The sequence below is a fragment of the Grammomys surdaster genome, unplaced genomic scaffold, assembly GCF_004785775.1.
Source record: "Grammomys surdaster isolate TR1022 unplaced genomic scaffold, NIH_TR_1.0 229, whole genome shotgun sequence".
NCBI lineage: Eukaryota > Metazoa > Chordata > Mammalia > Rodentia > Muridae > Grammomys > Grammomys surdaster.
In genome coordinates this window covers 4,124,645-4,138,239 of record NW_021604674.1, presented here as the reverse complement: position 1 = coordinate 4,138,239, position 13,595 = coordinate 4,124,645, and the positions used below count along the sequence as shown (strand labels likewise).

At 41.6% G+C, this 13,595-nt stretch overlaps 1 protein-coding gene across 2 annotated transcripts in view; it reads left to right on the top strand.

The window, feature by feature from the left end:
- Positions 1-10,895: 10,895 nt before the first annotated feature.
- Positions 10,896-13,595, top strand: part of Noc3l (NOC3 like DNA replication regulator) — a 29,756-nt gene continuing 27,056 nt past the window's right edge. For both annotated transcript variants that reach the window (XM_028773494.1, XM_028773493.1), the window contains exons 1-2: positions 10,896-11,014; positions 11,929-12,136. In XM_028773494.1, the coding sequence (XP_028629327.1) occupies positions 11,006-11,014; positions 11,929-12,136 (217 nt within the window). In that variant the 5' untranslated portion in view covers positions 10,896-11,005. The remainder of the gene's footprint in view (positions 11,015-11,928; positions 12,137-13,595) is intronic.

Genomic DNA, 13,595 nt, shown 5'->3' with positions numbered 1-13,595 from the left:
AATTTTATAGTATCGATTCCTAAGGGGATCTAATCTATTGACCCTCTTACACTGGTTTTTGTTTGTTTTCTAAACAGTGGAGAATGTAGGGACTGAGGGAAAAAAAAGAGATTAGCATCCAGAGGACAGAAACTAAACTGAAAAAGAATGTAGCCATTACATAGTACTTTGAACATAAAACACAAAGCAAATCTGTAGGAAATAGCTCTCCTTGGGATGAAAGTAAAAGTGGGCTAGACTAATATCCAGTAGAACAATTTTGAGATTTAAAATCTCACACTCAAATGCCATTAAAGATGATAAAGCTGGCCGGGCAGTGGTGGCGGCGCATGCCTTTAATCCCAGCACTTGGGAGGCAGAGGCAAGCGGATGGATTTCTGAGTTTGAGGCCAGCCTGGTCTACAGAGTGAGTTCCAGGACAGCCAGGACTATACAGAGAAACCCTGTTTTGAAAAACAAAACAAAACAAAACAAAACAAAAAAAGATGATAAAGCTGGCAGATCTTAGACAACAGGAAATAGCATGGCTCATGGGAAGTATAGAGTACAGTGTATAACCTAATTCAAATGTCATAGACATAAAAAATTCTGCTGGCAGTTTGACCCATGGTCCCCCAGTCTGTATCCATGAGTCCTTTAAATTCTAGAGGAAAGAGCTGATCATGTTAAAAAAGAAAAAAAAAAAGAAAAAAGGAAACACCTAGCAGGGCATGGCAAGGCAATGGCAGCGTAGGCCTGTGAACCCAGCACTCCAGAAATAGAGTCATGAGGATCTCTGTGAGTTTGAGGCCAACCTGATCTACATCTGGACAGCAGGCTACAAAGACATCCTGTCCAAAAAGGGGAGGGGGCAAAACCAAACTACTTGGAGTACTCGAAATCAACAACAAATATGTATTAATTCTTTCTACATACTAAAGACTGACCTATCTGTTAGGGAAAATAAGTTACTATCACTATACGGGTACTATGAAATCTTATGAATGCACAGTCACATTGCGGTACAAAATAATTTGTTTATTCTGCTGGGCCAAAAACCAGTTCCTAACTCAGCCCAGGATTTAAACCCCAGCCTCTTGTCCTTTTATGTTTGAAACTACAATAGTCCTGTAATATCTTTATTCTAACATTGGCTGGAGAAGCCGTGGCAAGGAGGAGCATCACAGGTTTGAGCCAGCCTGGTCTACAAAGCAAGGTATACTATGTAACAAGAATCTGTTTTAAATAAACAAATAAAAAAGGCAGCTAGATGGGTCAACATTGCTGCCAAGTCTTATGTGTTGAGTTTGATCCCAGGAGCACCCACATGGCAGAAAGAGAAAACCAACTCTCTCAAGCTGTTGTCTGACCACAGGTATAGCCACCTCCATATGCTAAATAAATTTTAAAAAGTATTTAAAAGTATTGGTTTTCAAATTTAAAAATTAAACTCACTCATCTTCCTACACAAAGCCTCTATTTCTCAAGTGGGGTGTGGTGGTGCTCACCTATAGTTATAACACTTGGCCTGAGGTAGGAATAATATAAGCTCAAAGCCCAGAGCAGAGAGCCACATCCAGAGTCCAGTTCTGCCTGGCCTATATAGCAAAACCTTGTCTCAAAAAATTAGAAGGCACAGGCTGATGAGATGGCTCAGGTATTAAGAATGCTTTGTTCTTTTTGTCATTGTTATTTCTGTTCATTTATTATGTGTTATGAGTGTTTTGCCTGTAAGTGCACCAACTGCGTGCCTGGTGTCTGAGAAGGTGACACGAGGGCACCAGATCTCCCAGAAGTTACCCTGTAGGTAGCTAGAAATTGAAGCCTAGTCCTTTAGAAGAGCAGCCAGTGCACTTAACCGCTGAACCAGCATTCCAGCCCCCAGAGCATTTGTGCAAACATGAGAACCCAGAATTGAGATTCCAGCACCCACATAATGAACCAGGTATTATGTAACTGCCTATAACTTCAGCGCTGAAGGATCCAACACCCTCTTATATTCTCTGGGAGCAAGCATATACTAGCATACACACATGTACACATGTATACAAATTTTTTAAAAATTTCAAAAGTAACAACTAATAAAGCCAACCAGCCAACTAAAGAAACAAGCAAACCAAAAATGTCACCAAACTCCAAACCTACTATTTCTTTAGTGATAGAAACATTGATCTTTGAATTCAGTGCCTATCCAGGTCTCAAAAAATACTCATTGAATTTGTCCATAGAACTGATGAGATGACTTAGTCAAGGCGCTCCAAACCTGATCATCTGAGTTCAATCCCTGAGATCCATCCTACGGTTTGTTCCTTGGACCTTGAAACATTTCCTCCAGGAGGGAAGGATGAGTCTAGAGTGGCAAACAGGAAGTAAACAAAAGTCACATGTCAGGGAAAACAAATACTGAGGTGAGCCAATCTCACCAGCTACAAACACTGAGAGCGTTAAGAACTTGGAGCAATCTTGAAGGCTCTACCCAGTAACACAAACAGGAGTGAGCAGTGCTGAGAGCGGAGAGTCTGAGCAGGCAAAAGTGCAGCAGGAAAAGGTGTTCAGACTGTGGAGCCGCCTGCCAGCTGTGCAGAGAGCTCGGGTTGCGCGTTTCTGGAGCCCTCATCCAGGAAGCAGGGGTTTTATGCTGATGAAGCTGTTTTTGAGTTCATCAATGCTCCTTTTAAGTAATCCTTCACCCACACTCCTGATAGTGGCCACATTATAAACAAAAACAAAACCTTATTTGCTCACCAAATTAGATATTGGAATAATTGTTTCTTTGGGGTGAGTGTGTATGTTGCTCCAGAAAGTCTGTCACATAACAGATCTATGTGGTAGAAGGAGAGAACTGACTCCTACAAGTTGTCCTCTGACCTCCACATCACATGCATGTTGTGGCATGAATACACAAGCACACACACACTCTCATTATAAATGATATTTGTTTTTTTTTTCAAGGCGTAGTTTCTCTGTGTAGGACTCCTGGAGTCCATTCTGTACACCAGGCTGGCCTCAAACTCAGAGGTCTGCTTTTCTGCCTCTCAAGCTCTGTGAAGTGTTACCTTTTAAATTTCCTCAATCTTATTTTGTTTATTTATTTTGTGTGATGAGGATCCAATTCAGGGCCTAGCATCTACATAGAAAAGTACTCTAACATTGTCTTACTCACCTAGCCCAACATCCTCAATTTTTGATATCCCTTCAAGAATCACGTTAACCCACACCCCTACCACATACCCACCCAGTGTAGTCTGCAGTAAGGGACTCATTCTGACACAGAAAATGGCAAAACAATGACACCCATAGCTGGGGCTAAAGACTTGAATGTTTCCTCCTCTTCCTCCTCTTCTTCCTCTTCCCCCTCTTCCTCCTCTTCCTCTTCTTCCTCTCCTTCCCCCTCCTCCTCTGCTTCCTCTTCTTCCTCCTCCTCCTCTCATGGACAAAGGCAGCAGAAGTCAGCTGCTCCGTCATGAAGACATTCATATTGCCCAATGGAGAGGGCCACAGAGAAACTGAAGCTTTTCTACAGCCATAGAAGTCAGAACGGTAGCTAATCCTTGTGCTCCACTCCTTAACATCTTCAAGTGACTACAACTTTGAGAGGGATCTACATTTCAATCTCTGTAACCAGCACAAGCCTGCTAAGCCACGCTTAAAAACAGGACCCACAGAAACAGTGTGACATATAAACATCTGTTAGTATTTTAAAGTGATGACTTAGTACATAATTTACTTATCAGAACTGACACACTAAATCATTGTGTGAATTTTAAATTTTAGGCTATTTTGTGGCCTTTTATTTGCCTCTTTCCCTTTCTCCACTTCATAAATATTAAAGATTTATTTATATTTTATGTTTGTGTGCATGTTTGCCTGCATGTATGCATGTGTGCCACATGCATGCCTAATGCCCATGGAAAACAGAAGAGGCCTCAGATCCCCTGGACCTGGAGTTGGATGTTTGTGAGACACCATGGGGATACTGGAAACTGAACCTGGATCCCCTGGAAGAGCAACAAGTGCTCTTAACCACTGAGCCATTTCTCCAGCCTCTCACTTCCCATATTTTGCCTCTTCTCAGGACTGCCAAATCCCTTTTATTTTGGTAGTTATAAAGTCTTAAATCAGTTCAAGATGGCTCCGTGGGAAAAAGGTCCTTGTTGCCAAGCTCAACAACCTGAGCTCAATCTCTGGGAACCACATGGGAGAAGATTGACTGACTCCACAAGTTTTGCTCTGAACTCCACATACATGTAAAACACACACACACACACACACACCCACACCAAAATAAATGAATGGTTAAGTAGACAAATGTAGTTAAATAAAGTTCTAAAAGTCCTTAAGAAGCTACTATTTCTCCTACTACTACTACATCTTCCTCCTCTTCTTTTTCCTCTTCTTCTGTGGGTTAAACTCACCTGTAGATCTTTTCTTTCTGTTTGACATCGTGGTATTTATGTATCCATTTATTTGCTAGCGTGAATTTTCAATGCAATTAATAGCATATGCTCAGAAAGTGAAGGAAAACGTTAAAACCATGAATTCCAGCAAAGCTGCTCTTCAAGGTACCTGAGGACAAGCCCATGAACAGAGCAGTCCCCTGACTTGTAACCAGAACAAAGACTTCTCTTTGATGATACGTGTAGGGAGGAGTACATTAGAAGAAGCAGGGGTGGATTGTGGGATGTGTGAGAAAGATGCTGACACCTTAGGTGTTAGTTTTACTCTACAGTGTCTTCTTGGATCAACTATACTTACCAGCAACGTTAGAGTGAAGACTTACTGACAGTACATCCTTGTTTGAGAGACATTCTTTCACAGACAGTATCTAGCAGAGTCTGGTACAAAGGGCAGGGTGAGGATGTTGTCTTGCTCCAGGGTTGTTCAGAAACTGCTCATGACTTTGTAAATGGAATGACCTTCTCTTCCCTAGGGATTTTGAATAGAGAGCAGCTCTGAACTACCCAACCAAGTATGCAATGAGGAAATGTCGAGATTTAGTTTATCAACATAAATCGTAAATGAAAAAAGAACAAATATCATGACCCTAGGAAAATCTCAACTTAATTTTTTCCTTGTCTACAGTATTGCAGATTGAGAAAGGTATTTGATACCTTTTTGCTGAAAAACTACTCTCTCTAACGTGACTGGCACATTTCCCAGCTGAATTTGTAATTCAGTGTAATACCTAATGTCCCGATTCTTAATTAACAATTAATTACTGTGCTGTGGTAACTCCTCCCTAGGATTCCAGCACTCAAGAGGCTAAGGAAGGAAAATTGCTACAAATTCAAGGCTAACCAGGGATCATAGAGAAAAATCAATTCAGTGGAGCTAATGTTTATTTCATAAGATTCTTGACAATAAGAGAAAATAAGTTACACTTAGTTTGGAAACATGAAGTGCTTAAATAAGTGGAAGTATGCAATTGTCTTAGGTTTGACTCTGAATTCAGATTTCACAGCTTGATATCCATGAACTCATCTTAGTTGTAGGTATCTTCCCTATAACTAGGGCCAGCCCTATCAAGGAAAGGACAGGGCTCTCATGGCCCTACCTCTTACTTCAGAGCACTTGGCTCTCAAAGATTCTGGAAGCTCATTGTCTTTAGTTGGGTATCCTCTGCTGAGCCCATCAGGTTCCAGCAGAGAGCTACAAACTCTTGGGCATACAGATGGCCCTGGTTCATCTTGGTAGATCACAAAAGGAACAGACATGAATGTGTGAGACAGATCTGTGGGGAAAGTGGAGAGTGCAGGGATGATGGGGTGGTTGGAGGTCAGGATGCAAGGCATATATATGAGAAATCATAAAAATCATTTTAGTGGTAGCATGAAATGTCCTTCTTCTCACAGAGAGGACACAGTAGTTTACAGTCATCTGTAGTTTCTCCTCCTACTTCAGAGATGATACTCATATAACCTTTATGACAGCATATTGTTATACTTGTTCTAATATATTATTAGTTATTCTGTTATTTTTCTTCTGTGCTCAACTGATAATCCTTATGTCTTCATAAGGAAAACCTAGTACTTAGGGCTCAGTAATATCTCTGGTGTTTGATTTTGAAACACATCCTCTGCAAATAACCAATTTAATTTCAGGTCCTTAGGTTGTATCCTTAATCCAGTTAAGTGCTATAAGAGAAGACAGCCACGTGAAGGCACAGAGACAAAGGGAAAAATGTTAAATAAAGATGGAGGCAGAGCCTAGAGTATCCACAAGCCAAAGGCTGTCAAGGGTTGCTGTCTCAGAATGTCTGAAGTGTCAGAAATGAGAGCAAAGGTCTCTGAAAAGGAACCAACTATGTTGATGCCTTGATTTGAGACTTGTAGCCTTTTTTGTTTTGTTTTGTTTTGTTTTGTTTTGTTTTTCGAGACAGGGTTTCTCTGTGTAGCCCTGGCTATCCTGGAACTCACTCTGTAGACCAGGCTGTCCTCGAACTCAGAAATCTGCCTGTCTCTACCTCCCAAGTGCTGGGATTGATTAAAAGCATGTGCCACCACTGCCCAGCTGACTTGTAGCCTTATTAATGCTGAGAGAACACAGCATTTGGCTGTAAATAAATTTTTTTGAAGGTAAGCACAGGAGTTACTGATTACTATAGTATATAAAAGTAAGGGGCTAGAGAGATTGCTCAGTGGTTAAGAGCACTGACTGCTCTTCCAGAGGTCCTGAGTTCAATTCCCAGAAACCACAAGGTGGTTCACAACCATCTATTAATGGGATCTGATGCCCTCTTCTGGTGTGCCTGAAGAGAACTACAGGATACTCACATACATACAATAATAAATAAATCTTTTTTAAAAAAATAAATAAAAGTGAGACCAGAAAGAGAAGGACCCTGATAGTGTGATTGTGAGGGGGGCGTTTGAAGATTGAACTCATTCGTTCCATGAGCCTTTGCACGATGTCTCCAAGGACATTGGCATAAATATTAGTGCTATTAGTCTTCTTTGGCTGCTCTAACAAATTACCTCAAACTTGGTGACTTTCTATTAGTCATTCTCTCATAGTTTCAGAGACCAGCAGGGAGATTTGGTTTCTGATCTCTGATCCCCTTGGTGGCTGCTGGGAGTTCTACCTTCTTTTTATTAATTACATGATTTGCACAAAATGATCAGTTTCATTATGACATTTCATAGATGAATATAGCACACTTCAGTAATATTTACTCCTTTAACCTTTCCATCCTTTCCACTCGTTCCCCCTCCCTCCCAGTTATTCTTATTTCTACTTTAATGCCTTAAAACTCAAGATTCCAAATATGTGAAAGAATGATATTTTTCTGAGCATACCTTATTTTACTATTATGATTTCCATTTCCAACCATTTTACTGCAAATAATATAATTTCGTACTTTTAATTTGTTAACCCTTTAGATCCTCTGGAACAAGAGTTAGAGATAGTTGGGAGCTCCCATGTGGGGGCAGAGAATTGAACCCAGGTCCTCTTGGAAGAACATCCTGGGCTCTTATCTATTGAGTCTTCTCTCCAGGCCCATAATTTCATTCTTCATACTTGAATACTGCTCCATTGTCTACATTTCATTTTTTCCCTTTATTCACTCTTTCTTTCTTCCTTCCTTTTTTCTTCCTTTCCTTCTTTCTCTCTTTCTTTCTTTCCTTTTGTGGTGTGTGTGTGTGTGTGTGTGTGTGTGATTGAGTAGTAAGCCTAGAGCCTTACATGTGTGAGGCATGCATTGTTTCACTAAGTTATATACTCAATTCTCTTTTGACTTTAAAATTTTTGAGACATGAGCCTGGAGAATGGCTTAGGGTAAGAGTGCTTGTTGCTCTTCCATAGGGACAGTATTCAGTTCTCAGTACCAGTGTCTGGTGGCTCATAATTACCTGTAATTCCAACTCCAGGGACTCTTACTCCCTCTTCTTCTGGACCCCAGGGGCACCCACAGACATGAGGCATATACACACATATATAAATTTATAGAATAAATCTGAAACAAAAATTTTGGAGAAGTCTCATTAAGTTGCCAAGGCCGACCATGAACTTGTGACAATCCTGTCTGATCTTCTTGAGTGGCAGGGATAATAGATTTGTGCCACTAGTCTCAGCTACATTTTCTTTATCCATTCATTCAACGATGATTAGCTGAGCTGATTCCATAATTTGGCTATGCAAAGAATATCTCCTACATTGAAGAAGCTTGAGAGAGAAGGAATAGAAGATCCTGGGGAAGAGATGGCTGGGAGAGCCAGGGGCACCTGTATTCTAATACACAGAGGGGACTTGGGGGGAGGGGAGAAAGAGAAGACAGAAGAGAATGTAGCATCAAATGTAGCCAAGTAATCCAGTGAAGCTAAAGAGAGAAACACTAACACTGTATGCACTTAGGAGAAAACCAGGACTTGGAGCGTTTTGGTTCCCCTTCTATGACCAGCTTCAGTGGAACGTCACAGGAAGATTCAGAAGAGTGACCGTATCTCCCCAGAGGACTCATAGGAATTTTCCAGTACAACTCATTCAGTGCTGTTTGGTATAGCCCATTGATCCCTACTAGCCTGTATCCAGAAAAGTTCAGATTAAGTCAAGACAAGCAAGCATAAATTAGGCTTAACAGTGGGTTAGCTGAAATGGTGATAAGCTGGAGTGGACAGGATCAAGAAGCCGATTAGATTAACTTAGCAGGACTCATGAAAGCTTCCATTTTCAAATTTGCTTTCAAATAAAAAGCTCTCAAGACAGGAGGCAGTGTGGCAACAAACTGTTTTAAAATGGACCAAAGACTTTACTTGATTATAAGCTTAAATATAAAATGGGCAAAGAATAAGATGCAGTTCCTTTAAAAATTAGCACAGGGGGCTGGAGAAATAGCTCAGTAGCACTCAGTAGAGTGCTGGTTGCTTTTGCAGAGAGCTAGGGTTCAATTCCCAGAATCCACTTGGTTGCTCACAACTATCCATAACTCCAGTTCTAAGGGGTTTGACACCCTCTTCTGACCTGTACCAGGCAGACGTGGTAAACATGCATACATGTAGGCAAACACACATAAAACGCTAGCTCAGAGTTGATTATGAAAACAGGGAAGAGGAAGAGGAAACACAGGGATGATGATTTTCCTTGGAAGAAGAAAGACAAGAATTAAAAGGAGAAAACATCATTAGAGAAAAATAGTGAAGAGCTGTTTAGGAATAGGCTAACCGGGAAGGAAATATTAGGGAAAGGCAGAGGGCAAGATGACTGACAGAAGACTAAGAAACATGGAGTCAGTTTTGAGTAGGAATGCGGATGCCTCATCCTTGGAATAACCAGAGGCAAGCTGAAGAAGTGGGAACAATTGTTGATATGTTTGGGAAGGAATTCAGGCACTTGGGAAGAAAGAGCACGGACTGATGTTTTCAATTTGTGTGATGAAGTAATCTAACAGTGAGACAAGCTCTACTGTTTCCAAGACAGGGTGTGGAAGGAGAGAGAACAGGGAGAAAGTTAGAAGGGAGGTGAAATGCCAGATAGAAGGCGTTTTTCTCTGAAGTGAAAAGCAGAAAGGACTAGTTTTCTTAGTCTCTGTAAGAACACCACTGTTGATGATCTCAGTGTCCTCTGGGCTTCTTTTGGCTTATCTCACCAGCTCAGGACTGTGAGGCCAACTGTGTCAGGGTTCTGCTCAAGAACGATATGCTTAACCCTGAGCATGTTGGCTTTACTCTGTGATATAGTTCTTGAGAGACTGAGACAGGAGCATATTGAGTTGTGTGTGTGTGGGGGGGTGTTAAGGTCAGTTAAATAACATCATTAAGAAAAAAACCTTTAATAGCCTCAAATTCCTTTGTGTTTTTCTTTTTCTTTTTGGTTTTTCGAGACAGGGTCTTTTTTTAAAATTTATTTTTATTTGTATATATGCGTGGGTGGACACCTGCCTGAGGAGGCCAGAAGAGGTCCTCAGAATCCCTGGAGCTGGAGGTATTGATAGAAGTGCTAGGAACAGAACTCTGGACTTCTGGAAGAGCAGCAGGCACTTTTTTTTTTTTTTTTTTTGGTTTTTCGAGACAAGGTTTCTCTGTATAGCCCTGGCTGTCCCGGAACTCACTCTGTAGACCAGGCTGGCCTCGAATTCAGAAATCCGCCTGCCTCTGCCTCTCAAGTGCTGGGATTAAAGGCGTGCGCCACCACCGCCCAGCAGCAGCAAGCACTCTTAAACATTGAACCATTTCTCTAGCCCAGTGTTTTGTTTTTTAATTTAGGAAAATGTCTTTGGGAGACAAGTACTTGAAAAACACATTCTTGCAATGCTTGAATCTTCTTGTAGGAGTTAACGATTCAGTCAGAATTACTAAACAGATCGTATCTTTATCAAAAGGTAACAGAATCCTAAATCTGCAAGTCTCACCAATACGGTACTTTATCATATAATGGTTAAACTCAAAGAAAAACGATTCCACAGTAAAACCATAGACTTTTCCTTTAGACAGGGTCTACACTGTGTAGACTAGGCTCTGTCTGTGGACCAGGCCTCAAACTCACAGTGATCCACCTGCCTCTACCTCCCAGTGTTGGGATTAAAGACGTTTTGGTTGGTGGAAGGTGGTGAGAAATCTTTCATCATTCCATACAAAGCTCCAGTGCCTGTGGAAGGGTGGCTTCCAATAAATAAGCTGCAGTCGGCCTCTAGAAGACCCAGAGGACGAGTACCGCAACAGGCGGAGCCACAAGATGCAGGCGAGTGAAAACGCCAAGCCTGTCTTCTACAGGACTTAAAAGGAATCCGAGCGGGAACCCGTTTGAGTCCTTCAGCTGGGTCGCCCGCCCGCTGGTCTCCAGCCTCAGGGATTCTCGATCGTGTCAGTCTGTGAGCGCCTGAGTGCGAGAACAGGGCCACCAGGGGGTGCACGCGCTGCGGCCCGAAGAGGAAGTTCCGCCTCCCGTTTCCGGCGGCAGAAAGGGGAAAGGCTGAAAGCAGCTTCCGGTTTGAGAAAGGTTGCTCTTTAGGCACGTGTGTCTTTTCCACCGGGCTCCTGTGTGTCCCTCCGTCCGGGTGATCTTTTCTGTGGTACTTCTTGCAGGCCTAAGGATGAAGGCGGTGAGTGCTCTTGGTACCCCGGTCCAGTGAGTTCTAGTTGCTCGGGTTGACAGGGTCTCCCTTTGCCTGGCTATCTTTCCCTTAAGTTTTGACTGGTATAGGGGGCGGTGGCCTAAGTTGGTGCTCCACTTTGGGTCCTTACAGGGGTTTTTGCTTCCTCGCCCACTATGTCCAAGGACGGCCTCAGGGAGCAGATGTGAGGCCAGTACTGGGCCCTGCATCCGAAGGATGTCAGGCTGAAGGGTTTTCCCAGACTGCCTCTCAGACCCTTTTTCTATACATGAGAAGCAAGTCTAAACTTCCTTGAACCTATTATATGAGTCACTGGATCCAAGAGAGCCTGTTTTCCCCAGCCTCTTTAAGGCTGGTGATTTTCGCAGATGGAGAGGGAGTTTAGAAGTAGCCTTGGGATTTGGATTACAAAGTACCTATCAGCGAGAGAGTAGGAATAACTTCTGAAACCTTCGCTTTCTTATGTGTTATGTGAGGATCATTATTTAGGATGTTGGGAAGTTTGAGTGCTTTGTAAATAATAACACATTAAATAAATGTCAGTTGTCGTTAAAGGCATCCATTATTTTGCTCTGAATGTGTTACAGTACCAGTATTAGACTAGCCTTGAATGAGCATTTGCCACAAGATAAGAGATTCGTGATGTTTTTCTTTATAGATTACACAGGTGAGAGACTAGATTCAGATCACGGGGAAATCCTGTATTGAGTATCCAGTGCTCTAGTACCATTCTGTAGGACTGTTTACTGCTGTACATTGGGTTTAGTTCTTACACAGGATCCATGGTTTTAAGACATTTGTGAGATTGGTCTTATTTAATTTATAAACTGTTTTCCTTAACCTGATTTTAAAAATAATTAAAATTTCTTAGCTGTAGTGTTTCTTTTGTTGTTGTTTTCTAGAGAAGAAATAAAAAGCAGGTCCCAAGCTTTCGAAAGCTGATAAAAACTAGTAAAGTAAAACTTGAAAACAAACTGAAAAATAAGCAATTTAAACAGCAAAGTACCATCAAGAAATACCGAAAAGAGCAGAGGAAACTAAGGCAAGCCGTAAAAGATGCTGTGTCTAAAAAACCCATTCCATTGGAGGACCCAAAGAGCAAACGACCAGGTAACTATTGACTTACTCTAGTTCTCATTAGTTATTCTGAAATATTCTCCATGGAAGTGACTTGTTTTCTAGTGACCACTCATCCTGTGTTCAGATCTTTATGGGTCTAGGTAAGGATAGAATTCCTTTATGTTTTACCACAGTCAGTGTGAGAAAACATTTCAAGGTCATACGCACTGTGGGAAAGCGAGCTTCTCCTTTTAGGTGGTGTAGACAGCAGATCTGAAAATGTACTTGGGAGAGGCTCAGAGTAGCTGTGTACGTTTCGGGTCACATGTCAGGGCTGCCAGCTTCCCGTTCAGCTTCCCGTTCACTGAGAGTTAGCCGAGGTTAGCATGCTTGGTTTTGCTCCATTCTTCGCCATGCTGCCAATAGGTATTTTCTTTTCTAAACTTGTGCTGTTCTTTCTGCTGGTAGACTTGGAGCGAAATTCGGCTGTAATTGTCTGGGTTGTTTTGTAGAACTATCTAAGAACCCCAGCTCCTCAAATCAGGAGAAGAATTTGACCGTCTTAAAGTCAGGACAGTTCTCAAGCTGATGTAACTGTTCATTGTTCAATAGCCATCTCCTTCTCTTACCCCTGATGTAGTCTGACTCAGATGAAACAGTGTTGTAATGAGTAGTGATCATTTGATTGGAAATCAGGAATAACAATCTTCTCTTGATTTTGTTGTTGTTGTTGATGATGTTGTTGTTGTTGCTAGCCATGTAGTCTTGGTTGGTCATTCAATCTCCAATCAAGGAACAATGAGTTGGATGATTAGATACTTTCAGAGATCTCTTCTGTCTACCTTTTACAATTTGAAAAGTATAATATGCTAATAGTTCCTTAACAAAGGAAAAGCAAAAGGTTTCTTTATTTTTGTAACTTAGTATCTAAGTGACATTCTCAGAGAGGGAGGAATAAAAGAAAAAGACAGATGCAAACACTGTTGAGTGTGATAGGAAGAAATTGAAGGATTCTTCCTACAAAAGTAGGAGGCCAGGTCCTTGGATGACTGAGAAGTGAGGCAGGTGAGGGGGTTAGAAGTATATGACAGAGAAAAACTTCATCAACAAAACACACCGATTTCTGATTTGAGGAGTGGACTATAGTTTAAAGTAGATAGGAGTTTTAGTCTGTGCAGTGTTTATGCAGCAGGATTTATCCATGCTATGGGGAAGGTGGAGTTTTGTTAGGGAAGACAGTACGATTGTTTTGTTCACCATTGACTCTTCTGCACTCAAAAGTGTTTCGGCGCTTAGCTGTTACTGCTTTTTAATATATAATTATATGTACTTATGCAAAAATAAGAGATGGATGAAGAGGAGCAGGGAAAATGAGCAGATGGAGAAGTTAGAGTGACGTGAGTGAGGCTGGGGTTTTGATAGACGCGATACCTTAAATGTAGAAGGAAAAGTTGCTGAGTGTGTTAGCAGGAGGGTGAGTGAGGTGTTACCCTGCAGTCTGAGTGTGTTA